At 37.4% G+C, this 17,308-nt stretch overlaps 1 protein-coding gene across 1 annotated transcript in view; it reads right to left on the bottom strand.

Annotated features, from left to right (window-relative positions):
- Positions 1-1,800: 1,800 nt before the first annotated feature.
- Positions 1,801-17,308, bottom strand: part of LOC139744978 (betaine--homocysteine S-methyltransferase 1-like) — a 30,350-nt gene continuing 14,842 nt past the window's right edge. The window contains exons 3-8 of the mRNA XM_071655387.1: positions 10,071-10,189; positions 8,170-8,373; positions 6,495-6,642; positions 4,230-4,412; positions 3,381-3,609; positions 1,801-1,957 (exon numbers count right to left, since the gene is read on the bottom strand). Coding sequence (XP_071511488.1) covers positions 1,801-1,957; positions 3,381-3,609; positions 4,230-4,412; positions 6,495-6,642; positions 8,170-8,373; positions 10,071-10,189 — 1,040 coding nt within the window. The remainder of the gene's footprint in view (positions 1,958-3,380; positions 3,610-4,229; positions 4,413-6,494; positions 6,643-8,169; positions 8,374-10,070; positions 10,190-17,308) is intronic.

The raw sequence follows: 17,308 nt of genomic DNA, 5'->3' as shown, positions 1-17,308 counted from the left end.
ATGAGATAATAACTATTTTACCTCATCTTATCAGTATACACTGTATATGGTTGTAGAAAAGTAAATGTATTACAATTTTGTTGTAACATGCAACTTATATACCATTCTTAGTTTTTGTTACCAATATCAAAATTAGCTAGAAAGTGATGAGGAATTTTCACTTTGCAAATTGTCTGCAATTTTGTTAATATACACATGTACCTCTATTTTGCGTATTTTGCCAATTAAACCCAATATTTAATGAATGTACATTGTGTGCTAATTTGTTATATCATCCTGGTTGTGTATTTATCTCATCAGAAACTAGCAAAGTATACTTGTATGATCACTCTACCTCTCATCATAAAATATTAATCACAACAAAGCATTCATTGTTTTTGTTTTTTTATGGGGGTGGGACCCCAAAATTTTTAATACAAGGTAGTCACTGATATTTCATGACTTAGTGTGGTCCAAACAGAGGGGATTCATAATTACTAGGTTCATATGTAGTGCACTGTCATGCCACACAATTTAAATGCATCCATTATCATCAATCTGAGTAATTAAAACAATGTTTGACAGGATAGTTATTGGACCTGTACCACACATCCTGTTACAAGATACTCCGTAGAGTACAAATTTCTTTGTTTCAACCGAAATCAGTAGGTGCTACACAAGTATACACACATAAGACTACATGTATTTGCGGTTAATATACAGTATAAGGCAATGCTGTAATTGAGGAGTTGTTTTCTTAGCATACATGTATTGTAGTGTCAAATACAGAAGCAACATCATCCACAAAACCACAAATCTGCATACTTCCACTTTTCTCAGTAGGTCTTCATGACACTCTTATTTATCCCAAGTCATATTTCTTGGTTTAAAAAAACAAACACACAAAATACGAAAGCAACAACAAATCCCCCCAAGAAAAAAAAAAACAAACAGACCAAAAACAACAGGCCATCAGTGATAGAGATATAACAAATTGAATAAAGTACTCCCTTAATTTCATGTGAACATTAATTTGCCATGCCTTACTTAATCAAGATATGTGGCGAAGAATTGCAACACAGGAAACAAATGAAATCCAATGAGTTAAAAACACATGATGGCCTACTCTTTGAACCAGCACAACTCAATTTTTTACACCAAGTGTGCAGTTTTCTTTTTGGATTGGTGCTGGTGAATCTCCAGTCGACTATCCAACTTATGTACACAAATTCTTGCATTCACTCATTCATAAAAAATAAATACATCATTTCAAGCATGGAAATGATACATACCCTTGAAAACCAGTGGAAATACATGTAGCATAACATCTAAAAGTCTATGAATGCTTACATGTTTTAGCATTCTACTTGTAAGAGGATATGAAGCAACTTTTCCTTACGTCTTCTGCTTTCACATTAGCTGGTGATATGCAGTACTAACGAAATTTGCAAGTTTGTTCTAATTGAGGGCACTGACCGGGGAAATGTGTACCTGGATCACTTTAAAGAACTATTTTCGTATGGGAGGTACATCACAACAAACTGAAATGCTTTCACCAAACTGGTTCCCCTATATGGTTTGATACCAATTAATTTTACAATTTCTTTTAAATCAAAGACAACTATTGTCTAACATACACTGTACATTCCTAATAAAAGAAAACTAGAAGGAAAATAAATCAAATAAAAGTGCCTTTATCTTCTAAAATTCTAATTACAGGCAAAAGCTGCACATATTTTCCAAAATACAAGCAAAATGTACAAAGCACTTCCCCTGAGAGATTCATTCTTGGGGAGGGGTAACTGTGATAGCGTTGAGGTACTACTTATTGTTCATCAAGTTCTTCAATTCATCATCAGTAGTCTCATCGGCCTTCTGGATCAGATTTTTGTCTCCGCGAGTCTGGCCCCAGTTGTCTGGCTTGGACATAGATGGACAATATGGCCGGCCACTGGCTGGCTTCAGGTTCTCCCAGTAACTGCGTTAGCTCTGTAAAGTGAAGGAATGGGCAACATGTCATTGACTGGTCTATTGGATCCTATATATTATGGCTCCCTGTCAAACAGCGTAAGTTGTGTACTGCAAAGAATTACTGTCAAGGGACAACATTGCTTCCTGCAATAGTATGTTGTACAGGCAACTTCCATTGTAACCAAGTCTCTCTGCGACAAAGCATTTTTCTTTTGTTATAATGAAACACCATTATAGGCAAATGATAAAATATATAAAATTATAAAGACATTACTTTGGAACCCAAATTTTCATCTTGTAATAACAGCTTTGTTCTAACTGTGTTAGTTATAATGGGAGCGCACATAGTCATTATCAACAGATACAGGCCACTCCCAGTATAACAAAGTCCTCAGGATCAGCAGTTTTCCTTTGCTATATCAAAAATTTGTTACAGTGGAGGATTCCTGTTATTAACAAAGTCCTTGGGACCGGCAGTTTTCATTCGTTAATACTGAAATTTCATTATAACTGAACAAATGAACAATAAAAATACACAGAGTGGATAATGTTGCTGCCTGAATTTTTACTTCATGTAACCGGAATTTTGTTAAAACCATGTTCTTTATGATGGGAGTGCACTGTATCGCTTAACAGTAAAGTACATAAAGATAATTATGTAGATGACAATTTTTGAGCGTAATTTTTACTTTGTTGTAATCAGAATAATGCTACAGTGCACTCCCGTTATAACAAACATGGTTATGACAAAATTCGGGAAACAACAAAATAAAAATTCAGCCTGCAACATCATCCGCTCTATGGCTTTTATTTGTTATTTGTTCGGATATAACGAAATTTTGATATGATGAAAGAAAAATGCTGGTCTCGCGGACTTCATTTTAAGGGGAGTCATCTACATCTTACAAATGGTGATAACAACCTAGTCTCTGCACAGACAGACTGATATCCCTTTAGCCTTAATCCCACTACCCCCCCCCCCCCCCCCCACACACACACACACACACACCCCTTACTGCATTGCCCTGCTCTTAACTCGTTGAGGACAGTTTGATTTTGCTACTACACGCATTTCCCATAGACACCTGCCCGAGTATACTCGGGACTCGTCCTCGACGGGTTAAAAGCTTTGTATCAGCTAGGAGGTTGTACAGAAATCTTGATGTACGAAGTAGTGTTGCGAGTTATACGCAAATGAGGTCAAACCACCTGTAGAACAACTCTCTATATCTATGGAATCACATCCTTGAGTCACCCCTCTCAAATAAATACTGTAACACTCAAGGACACCACCTATTTTTTGATTAATTCATATTGTAAGTGTGCCCGTCAAACATTTGTCATCACAATGTAATGTACTGATAGAAACAGAGGTGACAACCACGGAGAGAACTTATACATTCATGAATCTTACACTGCATTAAACTCACCGAGCCCTGACCCATGGCTTTGTGTGCATGCGCAGACCATCTCCCCAGAGAGCATGTTTCTCAGATCCAGCTGGGAGGAAGCCGCGCTCCTTGCTCAGCTCCTCGCAGACGGCACGGATGTGGTAGGGTTCAAAGCCGCAGCATCCCCCGATGTAGCGGACTCCAAGGTCATACGACTCCCGAGCATAACGGTGACACTCCCATCTCGTCATAATTCGTGGTTCCAGACCTGTTTTTTTTTTTTTTTTTTTTTTTTTTGGGGGGGGGGGGGGGGGGGGTTAGCGACACCAGAGATATAATGTAAGGACATGGCACTTTTCACTGATACATTTTTATGAAAACAACTACAAGGTGCTACTTAAGCATATGTAATTGGTACCTATGCTTCATTTATTAACACTGCTTATAAAGACAACACACAAATGAGGGTGGACCTACTGCGGAATGTAATGTTTTATAAAATAGATATACTTGCAGCAACCATGACATCTGGAAGTACGTAACCCACAATTTTGCATTGCATTTGCTTATTTGATATTACAAAATGCAAGCTTCATGAAGGACGCAGGTGTAGGTTGATGGAAAATGACTCTGAATGAAAAAAGTTTTGTGAAAACAAACTTAGTTAAATTACACATATTTTCTCAAACAACATTTACGTCAAAGGCTTGCGTGACACTTTTCATCCAGTATGGCAATGCTGGATAAACCTTTTTGCCCTGTGAAGTGTTTCGAGTCAGGATCAATTTAATCTTGACAGTAATTTCGAGGATGTGAGAGACTTTGCTTTCATTTTTATGTAGCTCTTGCGTTTGTCATCAATGCAATCAAACTGCATGGCTCACTTACCAAATGGAAACTCTGGCAGGTCGATGAAGCCCTGCTTACCACAGTCTGGGGTGGAGAATGCTAGGGGCTGGAGCATGAGATGACGCTTAATGCCTGCCTTATCCAAACCCTCCTTCATCAGTGCAACCGCCTTCAGGGAGACAAAGGGGTCGAAGTGGCAGTTGACGCCGACCACATCGGCTCCTACACAAAAATAGGCATGTTGTTCTTCAATCAGTGGAAGTACACTCTCTCCAAGATGGTGAACAATCATCAAATTGACACAAAAGGATTAAAACGTCATAAATACTGTCCAGTTGTAAAGTGCATTTCTGTTAAATTCTGGTTTCAACAAAGTGAACGTCAAGGTCCAAAAATTATAATCTATACCTCTTATACAAATATACTTCACTGTTCAGCTATGACAAAATGTTGACATCATGAAAGAAAACTGCCGGTCATGTCATACATGCAACAGTGGTTGCCTGTATTTCAGATGACAGTGTGCTGCCACCACAGAAAGGCTATAACTATTGTAGTGTGAAAAAACCTTGAAACAATAAACCAAATTTTCGCTTCGTTTTTAAACCTGATTATTTTTAATAGTATGGCTGTTCATAATAAAATGCATTTACAGCAGAATCCCCACTTTGATATAAGACTTGCAAAATGTAGAGTAAGATGAATTACTGTCAACACATCTTTTGTTCATCTGCTTTTGGTGTTACAAAAATTCCTGAACAGGTTCTTCTAAAGGCTGTGTCACACCTTTCCAAGCAAGCCTTGCATGCGACTTGCGAAGAACAATCTTTACCACCCGGAGGTCCCCGCAGATGACCCGCTCATGACAGTACCTAGCACGTATCTCACCCGTAGTCGCCCGGAGGTGCGCAAGCAAATCCTTTCTACCCGCAGCCATGTTTAGGCCCTGTCACACCCTTCCGGGCAAGCTACACGGGCTTGTTGTGTGGGAGATTTTCCAGCATACCGGATAATTTATGAGGGCAGACAAGGATTAGGGCGAGTTTTGCATGTTGTGTCTTACTTGCTGGACGTGTTCCACTAAAGTTTTACTTGCGGGTACTCAGTGTGACCTGCGTGCCTGGCGCGTGGGGGCTGACAATTTAGTGAAGGAATTTTCTGAATGAATGGCACAAGTCCCACAGAATGTCATTATCTTGGCCGCGTATGGGGACTACGAAGTACCTGCGTTACAGCTGCTGTAACGCAAGTAATTCACAGTCCCCATATGTTGCTCGTAACTGAAAATGGATCGGTTTCAAAGCTCTCACGCAGGTCACACGGAATACTGTAAAAATGGAAATTTTCGCAGTGTTAACATTTTCGCGCATTTCACGCAACCAGAAACTGCCGCGAAAATAAAAGCACGCGAATATTTTTGCTAGCCATATGTTCCTGTGCGTGATGTCTCGATTCCGCGGAATTAAAAACACTCGAAACTCTTCTTACCCGCCCAAGCGCAAAAAATTAGTCGCGCGAAAATATCCACTTTTACAGTACACGCAAGTAGCAGGTAAATAGCACGCCTCTAGCAGTCAGACGCAAATACGGAACTCGCCAACATCCTTGTCCGCCCACAGAAAATTCTCATGCGTGCTGGAAAATCCCTACTCGCAACCGCAAGCCCGCATAGCTTACCCAGAAAGGTGTGACAGGGCCTTAAGATGGATGCTTCTTCATAAAGAACATTACCTCGGGTGTAGATAAGCCTTAATGCTCAAAAGTATTACATCACAACCCAAGAACCCTGAGAGTTTTTAAATAATTTCTCTTTTTTCCCTCACTTATTAACAAATCTGGCAACACCCTTTAATCATTAAGATGCAGCCAATCTCATGAGAATTGTGTTCAGATGGCACAAATGTTATAGTGGCCCAAGAATGATATGGGCTTTTGCGCTTTAACATTTTCGTACCTAAAGATAAAATTTTGCAAATGCAGTCAATTTGGCAGGAACTCTAAAAGTCAACCATACTACAAATAATTTCTTGTGAGATTTTCAATATACATGTAACAAAATTCAAAGCCCATTCATTCTTAGGCAACTGTTGCATTTACATGTGTAAACACATCTTCTAGATCCCCACTTCTCAACTGGTGGGCCGTGATGTCAGCCAAACATTAAAAGGATTCATACCTTATCTTTCTGGGCCTAAAAAAAAAATGTTGGAGCCAAAGTAGGCATTGGGTTGTAAAAAGGTTGAGAAGTAAGGTTGCAGATTATGTGCACACTTTCAGTAGTATTTACCAGGGTTTCCTACCTACCTGCTTTGGCCATGCGGACAGCACATTCAGCAGCGCTCACATCGTGCATGTCACCCTCGGGCCCGATGCACAGTGAACACACAATTGGTTTACCCGTCTTCTTCAACTCCTCAACGGCCCATTCTGCCTCTTCAACATGTTCGAAGTACTGAAAGGTACATAAATGAGTGGAAAGCATAAAGACTAGTTATGATTAATGCATTTATACAAGATGTGGATAGTTTGAGCACGAGATGGCATGAATGGCCTTATGATTTCCCCAGCTTTTTGTTATTAAGACACATGAAAGGCCTTTGTCTTGTGCCAACAATTTTGCATGGTGGAAAAAGCCTTTTATTCATCATAGTTAATATTTCTTGAAGGTTTCCATGGTGGTAGAACATAATGCTACTTGGTACAGGTGTAGCACTGCATGCTTGATCATTATCATTATTGTGTCTGGTAAAAATGCATGTTACTGCTGGAAATTTTGAAGAACTCACTCTGAACTGCGAAGTTACTCTGAATACTACTTTCATACTAAGTGCACTTGGTGATCAATAGTGCAACAACTGCTCCGAATGGAAATGCGCTTAGTAATACTGCTCCACGGCACAACAATATGCTACACTATGCAGCACATTTATCATTAAACCTTGCCATTAAAGTGCCAGCCAGCACCATATCTCCTTCAAGTATCAATTATCATCACCCACATCAGACATTTGAGCTGTGGTTCTATGAAATTGTATTCCCCTCTTTTACAAATGCCTACAGGACTTGCGTGTTAAAAAAAGAGGATAATATAGCATCCGAGCACTTGAGCTCCCAATGATGAAAATTTGCTCTGGGCAAATTCCCATACGTTAACACGAAATATTAAGGACAATTGCTGCATCTGCCTTCTGTTTAGGCATACGTGTGACTGTGCGTGCATGGCTGTAACACGCTCTGCATATCAGAATTTCGCGACGGAGGGCAAATTCCCATACGTTAACACATAAAAATAGAGGACGATCGTGCCACTGTGTGAGCTGGCTGTTACGCCTGCCACATACTGTAAAAGTGGAAATGTTTTCGCTGTGTGAAATTTGCGCGCATTTCGCGCTACCAGAAACCAGCGCGAAAATAAAACGCAAATATTTTTGCACATCATACCATATGTGCCGCTAATGCGTGTCTTGATTCTGTGGAACTAAAAACACGCAAAATTCCTCTTACCCAGCCGAGCGCGAAAAATTACTCGCGCGTAAATATCCACTTTTACAGTAGATGAGCTGCGCATGTGTGCATGCATGATAAGGTTGCAGTGGTGTAGAGCTGGCACTGAGTGAAAATCAGTAAGGAAAGTTGTAAAAAGTTTACATTGTAATGATTGTATATGTTACTGCTCAAGATGCCTGAAATGGGTAGTAATGATGATATCAACTGGCTACTTTTGGGGGATACAACATTAATTGCCATCACTAGAATTATACTGCCATATCAAAAGATATTAATATTACAATGCCTAATCTGTTGGTCACATATTTTATTCACTGTAAGCGTACTGTTGTAACACCGCATGAAGTAAATGCAGCCCACTCCATGAAGTAAATGCAACATGCTCCAAGAAGTTACTTTGAACTGAAAAACCCAAAAGCTTCCCTATAAAAGAGAGGAGGTTTGGACCAGCTAAGTCCCAACTTGCACTGACCTCGGCAATCATGAAGTCGACATCATTGTTGATGAACACCTCAGCCTGCTTGCGGAAAACTGCCTGTACCTGCTCCTTAGTGCCGCCAGAGAGATAGGCAGGAGTCTGGCAGACTCCTCCTGCCATTAGCCCTGGCCCATTGCCGTTGCCCAGTTCAGCAACTTCACGGGCAATTTCACAGGCCCTCTGGTTGATAAGAGCACCCTAAATGTAAACAAATAACAAAGCAATGACTAAATATAAACCGTTGTTAAATACATAGGCAAGATGTCATGTGAAATACATTGTGAGGCATAATACAAGCTGTACTACGATTCTGATAAGACTGTCCCAAGATAAAGACATGGTGGAACAACCCCCCCCCCCCAAAAAAAAAAAAAAAAAAAAAAAAAAATGTTGAACCTTTCTATTTAGCAGCATTTGCTCTTGATGACAACTGTTCAGACATGCACCCATATTGCACACCACAACAAAAATGAAATGAAAACATCCATCAAAATGCAGGATATGATGAACATTTTGAATAATGCATTGCTCTTTTCATACAATTAAAACACCGCACACACAAACACAAACACATGTAAAGCTCGTGTGCAATGGTAGTGACATACACAACGGATCTCACAAATACTGTTTAGATAACTATGGTGTTCTGGATGAATATGTACTTAGAAAATTGCACAAAGTCGTAACTGACGCCAGAAAATGATGTAGGCCCTATAGTAAAGCCTTGTGGTATCTTTGAGAAAGTTAGTTCTTCTCTGCTCAAAATGGGTGTCCTGCAGTTGTACTAGCACACTTTTCCCTCCAGATTCATGTACACCATCTGTATCTGTATGTGTGTGTGTGTGTTTCTTATTTCTTGTAATTTTTTTTTATTAAACAAGAGATGTAAACTCTGGATAATGCTTTCTATTTTGGCTTTGTCTGACACAACACATTTTCATATTGCTTTAGTCTCTCATCTATAGTGCACTCCTATGAACAGCTGAGCACTTAATAGATGCAACTGGCTTACTCAGAAAATGCCCTCAAATGTACCTGAACTGCATGGCTAAAGCTCATGATTGCACCATGTGTTATGCGTATGTAAGCATGTATGTAGGCCTAGTTTGGGTACATTTGTACAAAGTCATAGCCATCATGCCTCATGGTATTTCAGGATTAAAGTAACATTTGATGTTTGGTCAATTGATGTTTGGTGTGAAGCATACAGAAGGTGCGGATTTTGCAAGAACATTTCTGAAAGGTTGATTTGAGTGTAGTAATTAAGCACTCTCTTTTCCGATAACACAATGATTTGAACAAATATTTCTTATGAAGGCAGGTTTTGCACATGCTCATCTTTTTTCTTTGCTTTCAAGCGTATGTTCATATATCATGCTTAACATACAAGGAATAATTTTCCTGGTATCACACATCGCAATTTGCTATGCATTTTTTTTTTTCAACGATTGCTATACAAAATTTCTTGTGTGGAGCAGGTTTTTTGCATAGGACTGTACACAACTGTTTAACATATTTTTCCATTGATCGAAACTGCTAATCAAATTGGAGAAGTTAAATTTTCCCCTTTTATTTTCCCCTAACATTAATTTGTTGTAATTGTTGTTATTTGTAAAAATTTGGAATACTGAATAAAAAAGATTCATGTTGAGTTTATGGGTAGATGTGGTGTATCCTGTACCTTGCGTCTCTGTCCTGACACAACTAATACAAATGTGAAACAAACTTGAATACCTAGAGATGCAGAAATTACAGTAACAACACTTAAAGTGGAATCCCTGCCCATCTTGGACTACAGAAAAAAAAAAAAATCTGAACTGTGTGCTTTATTAACCAGTGGTGTCTCCATTTCATTTCCCTTGGCCAAAAAGCCTTCTCATTGCTGGAGTACTTACTGTGTGCTTCTCTAGTGATTTGTTGGCACGATTCTCCAGTTTGTCGTCACTTGCATAGAAGGTAAATGCCTGGATCACATCTGCCCCAGCTCGCAGAAATTCTTTTGAGATCTGCCTCACTGCAAGGGAAGGGCAAAGTGAAACTGATCCATGAGAGCAGTAATGTCATAACTGACATGATAGCAGCAAACATGCCAAGTGCTGTTCACTTAATCATGCTAGAGGTCTCTGGGTGAAATGAAATGATAGTGATAAAAAGGTGCAAAAAGCTACTTAATACTTACTGCTAACATTCTACACTTTACCTCACTCTGCCATCGTTTGGAGTCACTCGTAACAGAGAAAATATCATCATTCTTTACCTTCGCAAGAGATCATCTGCTTCCCTCCACTTCTCTGCCATCTTTGATTTTGCTTATCTTCTTCAAGATGATTCTTCTTTCTTGGTCTTCATTCTCTTCGTCCATGAATGTCTTCTTTCTCAATTTTCTTCTCCCTGAATAACATTCATGAAACTGGGTTAAAGACATTTCAGCACACGCATACACTCAAGGGCAAGTCAGCTTGGACACAGGTCAAACCATTCAGAGATGTTAGTACACAAGCATGAACACAAAACTGAACTGATGAACACAATTTTAAACATTGACAGTTTGTGATCAAGACCAAAACTGACATTGGGTTATTAACATTTGAAAATGCACAAGATAATAAACATCTAGAGGATTTGTATGTCAAAATACACTCAAAATTACACATATGAAACTGATAGCTATTCACACAGCGAATGTCAATGTCATGGTTACTGCTTAAGATGTTAAAATATCTGGACTGTTACAAAGAATAGTGAAAAGCAGCAAATGTCCAATCATCCATTAAGAATGCATGTTTAATTCTTTGCACCCTGAGCAACACACATGGTGCAAAAACAAACAAACAAACACAAAACATTAATGAATATAATGGAGGAAATAAAATTTAAATGAGCACTCATCATTGATAGTGAAGAATTTGTTTGATCTATGAAAGGCCCAAATCATTACAGAACTATTAAAAAGTTGTAAGGAACTAGAATATACACTATCACATTTCTTTAACTCCTCGCATGTGACAGGAGATATTGCTTCCATGCTGCAATACAATATCAAACTTGTTAAGTCTTCTCTCATGCAGTATGATGCACTAGGAACTGAAGTAGACCTAGAATTTAACCCTGGTATATAAACAAGACCATAAACAGAAAACAAACAAACAAAACAAAGCAAAACTCAAAAACTTATATCATATACCATATTTCCCGCTTTTCATTAATTTCATCTTCTTTGAATAACTTTTGGGAGGTTTAAGTCGAAGTTAAGAAAACTGTTCAACTGGATACAAATGTTGATGCATGTTATAATGTAAAGTCTGTGTGAGAATTTAAAAAAAAACTAGAAATGTCGCTATGGTGACTGGTATGCCTCCGCCATAATGCATGATTCTCCTAATAGGTCTATAGTACATGTGGATAATGTGTGATAACATTTTCATAAAATTGGCAAAATATTCAAATGACAAGTTTGTCACAGATGTGTTGAATGTTCACCTTCCTTGACCTAGGTTTGATTGGATGAATAGGAGAGCATGTATTTGGGGATTTAAGGACTTTAACTTGACTTTGACCCATTCATAAGTTTATGCATTGAGTAATTTTTAAGGTAAGGAGAAAAAGTGCAATTTCTGTATTGAATAGTATTAACTGTCACTATTTTCATCTGGCCTTTGACCCTAAGATTCATACGATAATCACTGTCAGGCAGAACATGCATATTATGTAGTAAGTTTCAAGATAACTTGAGCCACTTCCGAGATATGGAGGAAAAAGCTAGTTCAGCACTTTCACTTGATGGGCAAGTCTAAGATAAGGTCCCCTCAGAAGGCAAAATTTCATCTTTGCTCAATATTGACATGTTTGGTATCATTTTGAAGCTTATGAGTTGAAGTTTTGATTTCCGTGGAGGAAAAAATGATATTATGTAAATTTATGCAAATTTTAAGGGCTTCATTTGCATAAATGTGAAACACAGCGTTACGTATGGGACATTTATAAAAATTCATATTAATTCAAAGGAAAGCAAATAATATTTGATTAATATGTGGACATAAGAAGTTCATCACATAGTTTAACTTGGTATGAAAATTTAGGGATTATGCAAATGATTATGCAAATTAGCTCGTGTCCTATCATGAGATGTCCCATACGTAACAAAATGAGGTCATTTTTTTAGTTTTTTTCTGAAATTGCTAAGGTTATTTTAATGCCCTTTTGGGAAGTTCTAATTTATTGTTTAGAGAAATTAAATACCAGAGAAAAAAGAAAAAAAAGTAAAAGAAATATCTTTTATTAGGCATTGAAATAATGATACGTATGGGACAAATGCGTTACGTATGGGACATCCTCATATATATTGCATGTGAATGCATGTAGCTAGCTGGGAAGGTCTCTCAGTACACAAATGGTCAATCATCCTGAAGAAAGCATCCCAACATTGTAGCTACTTTTTGAGTTATAGACACTTGAAACAATACATGAACTTGACTGAACAATTTTCAGAAAGGGGGAGGGGAAAATGCCAAAATACACAATGAAAAATCAGCATTAAAGGGATGGTATAGTTTTTTGTAGAAATGGGGATTCAGTTTTCAACATTTAAAGAGATGATTGGAAACCAATTATATGAATTACTTAAGAGCATAAAATCCTCAGACTAGAGGAATTCAAAGTTTATGTGATGGAGATCCAATTTGAAATGGTTGTGATATATATAGAAAAAAAAGTAAATATGATTTTGTTTTATTGCAAGTGATACGCAAATTGTCCTTATTCAGTTTTCAGTAGTAGCCACAACAAAATTCATGGGTATACATACTGAGGTGTGACTCGAATCAATGACCTGACTGCTAGACAGACATCATATATCTACTCAATCACTGGGGTTCCACGCAGCAGGTATTGCTTATTTATCAAACTTAATATTTCTTGTGTCAAGTTGTTATTTATTGAAACTAAAAGGCAAACTGCCCTTCATCAATGGAAGTAAACACTTTAAAACTATTCAATTTTTCAGTAGTAAATATCCTGATAAAAATAGGGCATACATACTCAGGTTGGTCATAAAAAATATAGAATATGATTGAATGTGATAATGATGGTAAATATCTTGGGAATATTGTTCCCTTGTCAGTCTGGATGAGTATTTGAGTAATTTCAAGTGATTCCACCTCAACAATTATGCAAAAATTTGTTTATGGGTATTTTGCAAAATTATTCTGCAAAATACCCATAAACATGGTTCTCCACACACTAAACGAATGGGGGACAAAGGGCATGCATACCTAGGTTGGTCATAAAAATATAGAAATATGATTGAATATGATTATGATGGTGAATATTTGGGAAATATTGTTTCCTTGACAATCCGGATCAGTATTTGAGTAGTTTTAACTGATTTTACTTCAATAATCATGCAAAATACCCATAAACATGGTTCTTCACACACTAAATGAATGGGGGGACAAACTGTCCCATACGTAACTGTCCCATACGTAACACGTCATGTCTGTCTTTAATTAGAACCTGTAATTAGAGCTTTTTGCCTAATGACATGAAACTTACCCGTGATAATCTTGAGTGTTGTGACTTTCATCACAGTGAGTTACAAGTTGTAGAATGATATACTTTCAGAGAGTTTTGAGGTTGAAAAAAATGTTCAAAAAAACAAAATTTTTCTGGTCCCATACGTAACGGCACATATTTTCTCTTCTAGAATATAATTGTCAAGGTCATTTTTCTCAATTTTTTACATGAATATACTTCTCCTAGATATCAATCACCATGATGAAGTTCAATATGATCAAAGGCCATTAACACTATTTTTCAGGTCATAAAAGTCTCTGAATGTCCCATACGTAACGTGCGTGTTATCTTGGACTTGCCCTGATCTTTGACCTTTTGAACTTTGAGGCAAAAAAAAAAAAGAAACTTTCCAGAGAATCTCTATCAGAATATACATGCACACACCAAGTGTAAAAAAAAAAAAAAAATAATCCTGCTGGCATTGCATAAATATGACGGAAATATGTAGTAGAATTTTGAAGTAGGTCTATAGTACATGACCTTTGACCTCTGCCCTTTGACCCCATGAACCCTAAATTCTCTAGATAATCACTGCCAGTCAGTATATGTATATACTATGTTCCATGAAGATACCTTGAACAATTTCCAAGGTACAGAGAAAAAAGTGACGTTTTAATATTTTTACTTGACCTTTTGACCTTTGACCTCATGACCCCAAACTTTCACCAGAGAATTAAAATTGGGTAATACATGTATACGCTAAGTTTCAAAAAAAATATCTTCAGGCATTGCATAGATATGGTGGAAATAGTGAAATTTTACATATTTGACCTTGACCTTTTGACCTTTGACTTTGAGCATGTGCACCCAAAAGTTGATAGGCACAACTTCACCCCCTAATACACATACATGCCAAGTTTCATTAGGATACCTCCAAAGGTTTATAAGTTACGCTGTCAACAAAATTAATTATGGACGGACGGAAGGATGGACGGACAACCCGAAAACATAATGCCTCCGGCACCACTTCGTAGCGGAGGCATAAAAAAAAAGAACTATTAGAAAGCCTGGCCCGAGCCCAGCTCAGCTCTCTGAAAAGGGTAACAGTGACTAAGGAAAAGTAGAACATTAATAGCTTCCAAGAGAGACATTGAGATACTTGTCGAATGATGACACTTCCATCCAACATGGGTATTATTAGGTGCCTTTGCATACTGTTTTGAATGAACTAAAATTAGTTCCAAATGCATCGAGTTGTCAATTCTCCCTTTCGCATCAATATAGCTCTCCGAATCTGACCGCGTGAGGCACTCTAATTTTTTTATCTTTAATTTTAATTCTTGGGATATAAACGTTATGAACGTGCAATGTGTAAATGTACACTTTTATGCACATTGAACGCCAAAGTACTGGCTAGTATTTATAGGATCGTATCAAATTCTGTCTTATTTTGCGAATAATGGAGTTATTTTCTAATCTGAAACTTTACATTACATAAATGAGATCCTTCTGCAAAGCGGCCCAGTGCTGGGCCGATAATGCTTAACAACGAAATTATGGAAATATATCCATAGATGAAGGATGTGATGTGGGTGAAGTTCACGACAAAGTTCAGCGGAGAGTGTGGAACAACCACTTTGACCCGAAGTCAAACTTGCGTATTTGTTTGAGACATTCCAAGAAAGGAGCGTACGTTAAAAGATCCTACACTACGCAGGATCTTTGGTATGATTTTCCAGAACTGCAAGTATACGTCCCAAAAGTGATCGATCAGATATCGGTATCGCGAGGTGTTATAACTTGATATCGGCTATATGTGATAAGGAGAATTCAAAATGTAGGGTCAAGGTAGAGCGGGGTATGTGAAGCCATGGGAACATCTAACCAGAGGGAGGACCTCATTGCTTTTCCCATACTTTCCTCCTGACAGGAATACTTTGGCATCTCAAAAGAGCTAATGAGTATGGAAATGAGGGTGAAAGGTCAATTATTCTTTTCTGATTTGATACTATTTTATGACCTACATGGCCTATTGCTCTCATATTTTACACTTATTCAGACAATATCAGATTAATCATTTCATAAAATAACATCTTGATCAGATGCTCTACATTTTGCAAATTTGGGTTAAATGTCAATTTGATCAACCCCTCAATTTCACTTTTTTGTAGTTTATGCAAATCTATCTTAGTCAATGACATTTATTTTTTATTATTTTGATGCTGCCACATGCTGCCACCACTGTGACAAAATAAATTACAGTGAACCTTATAAAATTTGCCCATTTTAAGTGTTAAATTGATGGCATTTTGTTGTCCTTTCTTTGTTACCCTACTTGACATGGCTTTGTTCAAATACTAGCACATTATTAATCTTTTGTCAACTTCGTCCTTTCACACTTCAAAGAAGGATCACCTAATTTATCATCTTGACAAATTTCTAATTCTATCTCTTTTTGTTTTATATCCTTTGTGTGTACGCTGATGCATGTCTGCACTTTAGTACAGTACCAGCGTTGTGATTATGCTCTGATGTTTGAATCACTACCTCAATAAACACAAGGGAAGTAATGAACACTTGGATTTTGGTCTGGTGTTATTTCTGGTGTATTCAAGCTTACAATAAATATTAGACTGTTACTTTCTTTTTTTTTCACTCTCTCTTTCTCTTTCTAATATCTGACAGTAGACACATCTTCTCCACAGATTTTATTAACACCTACATAAGGAACTCCCCCCCCCCTTTGTTAAATGCCTTCCCTTGACTCCCTTCAAAAAAAAATAAATAAATAAAAAAGTGCACATAAATAAATCATGTAGGCTTCTCAATATAATGCTATGGGCAATTCCGCAGTTAGGTGGACATGACATGGATAAAAGAAATGTGCCTCTTTATCTTACTCTTCAATTTAGGTACCAACTAATGCCATGGATGTTCACCAATCATTAAGGTCTTTCAAATTCAGTAGATTTTATTTTTCGTATTTATTGATTTCGCGAGATCTAAAACCATCATTTAAAATGTACATGTGGGACTGGGGATGCTGAAATTCACTTAAATGCAAATTACAGTGGGTTCCTTTGAAATTTTTTCCTCAAAGTTTTACTAATGGGTAAAAGATGAATACATTTAAATACTCCAGAAGTCATATGACATTTTGTCAATTACAAAAGGTTGAAATGACCTGCGGAATTACTCCGGACAAATGTAACGTTACTAACCGTAACGTTACTAACCATGCTTTTGGGGGTCTAGCTAAAAAATAATTGGTCGAACTGCTCAAAAAATGTGTGTGAACATTTGTCATGATGCAATAATTAAAATTAATGCAACACTTTGTTTGAAGTAACTTGAATTTTTGCACAGTTTTTGTTACAAGACATTGATTTTTTTGTCATGTCCTTTTTTCGTAACGTTACTCACCTGCCCTTTAAGTTGCCATAGCAATTCTAATATTTCATGGATTGTATTTTATTCTTTTCTGTATTATAAACCTGGGAAGGATGAACATGTTTTTGACATAATTTTGGCTTGAAATGAATAAATGGTAATTTAGTAGTAAAAACAAATATCTGAATTTGTTCAAATGTAACGTTACTAACCGCGGAATTGCCCCTATGAA

The sequence above is a fragment of the Diadema antillarum genome, unplaced genomic scaffold (assembly GCF_040938485.1).
Source record: "Diadema antillarum isolate AM-2024a unplaced genomic scaffold, OU_Dant_1.0 seq00001224_RagTag, whole genome shotgun sequence".
Lineage (NCBI taxonomy): Eukaryota > Metazoa > Echinodermata > Echinoidea > Diadematoida > Diadematidae > Diadema > Diadema antillarum.
This window is presented reverse-complemented; position numbering and strand designations above follow the sequence as displayed.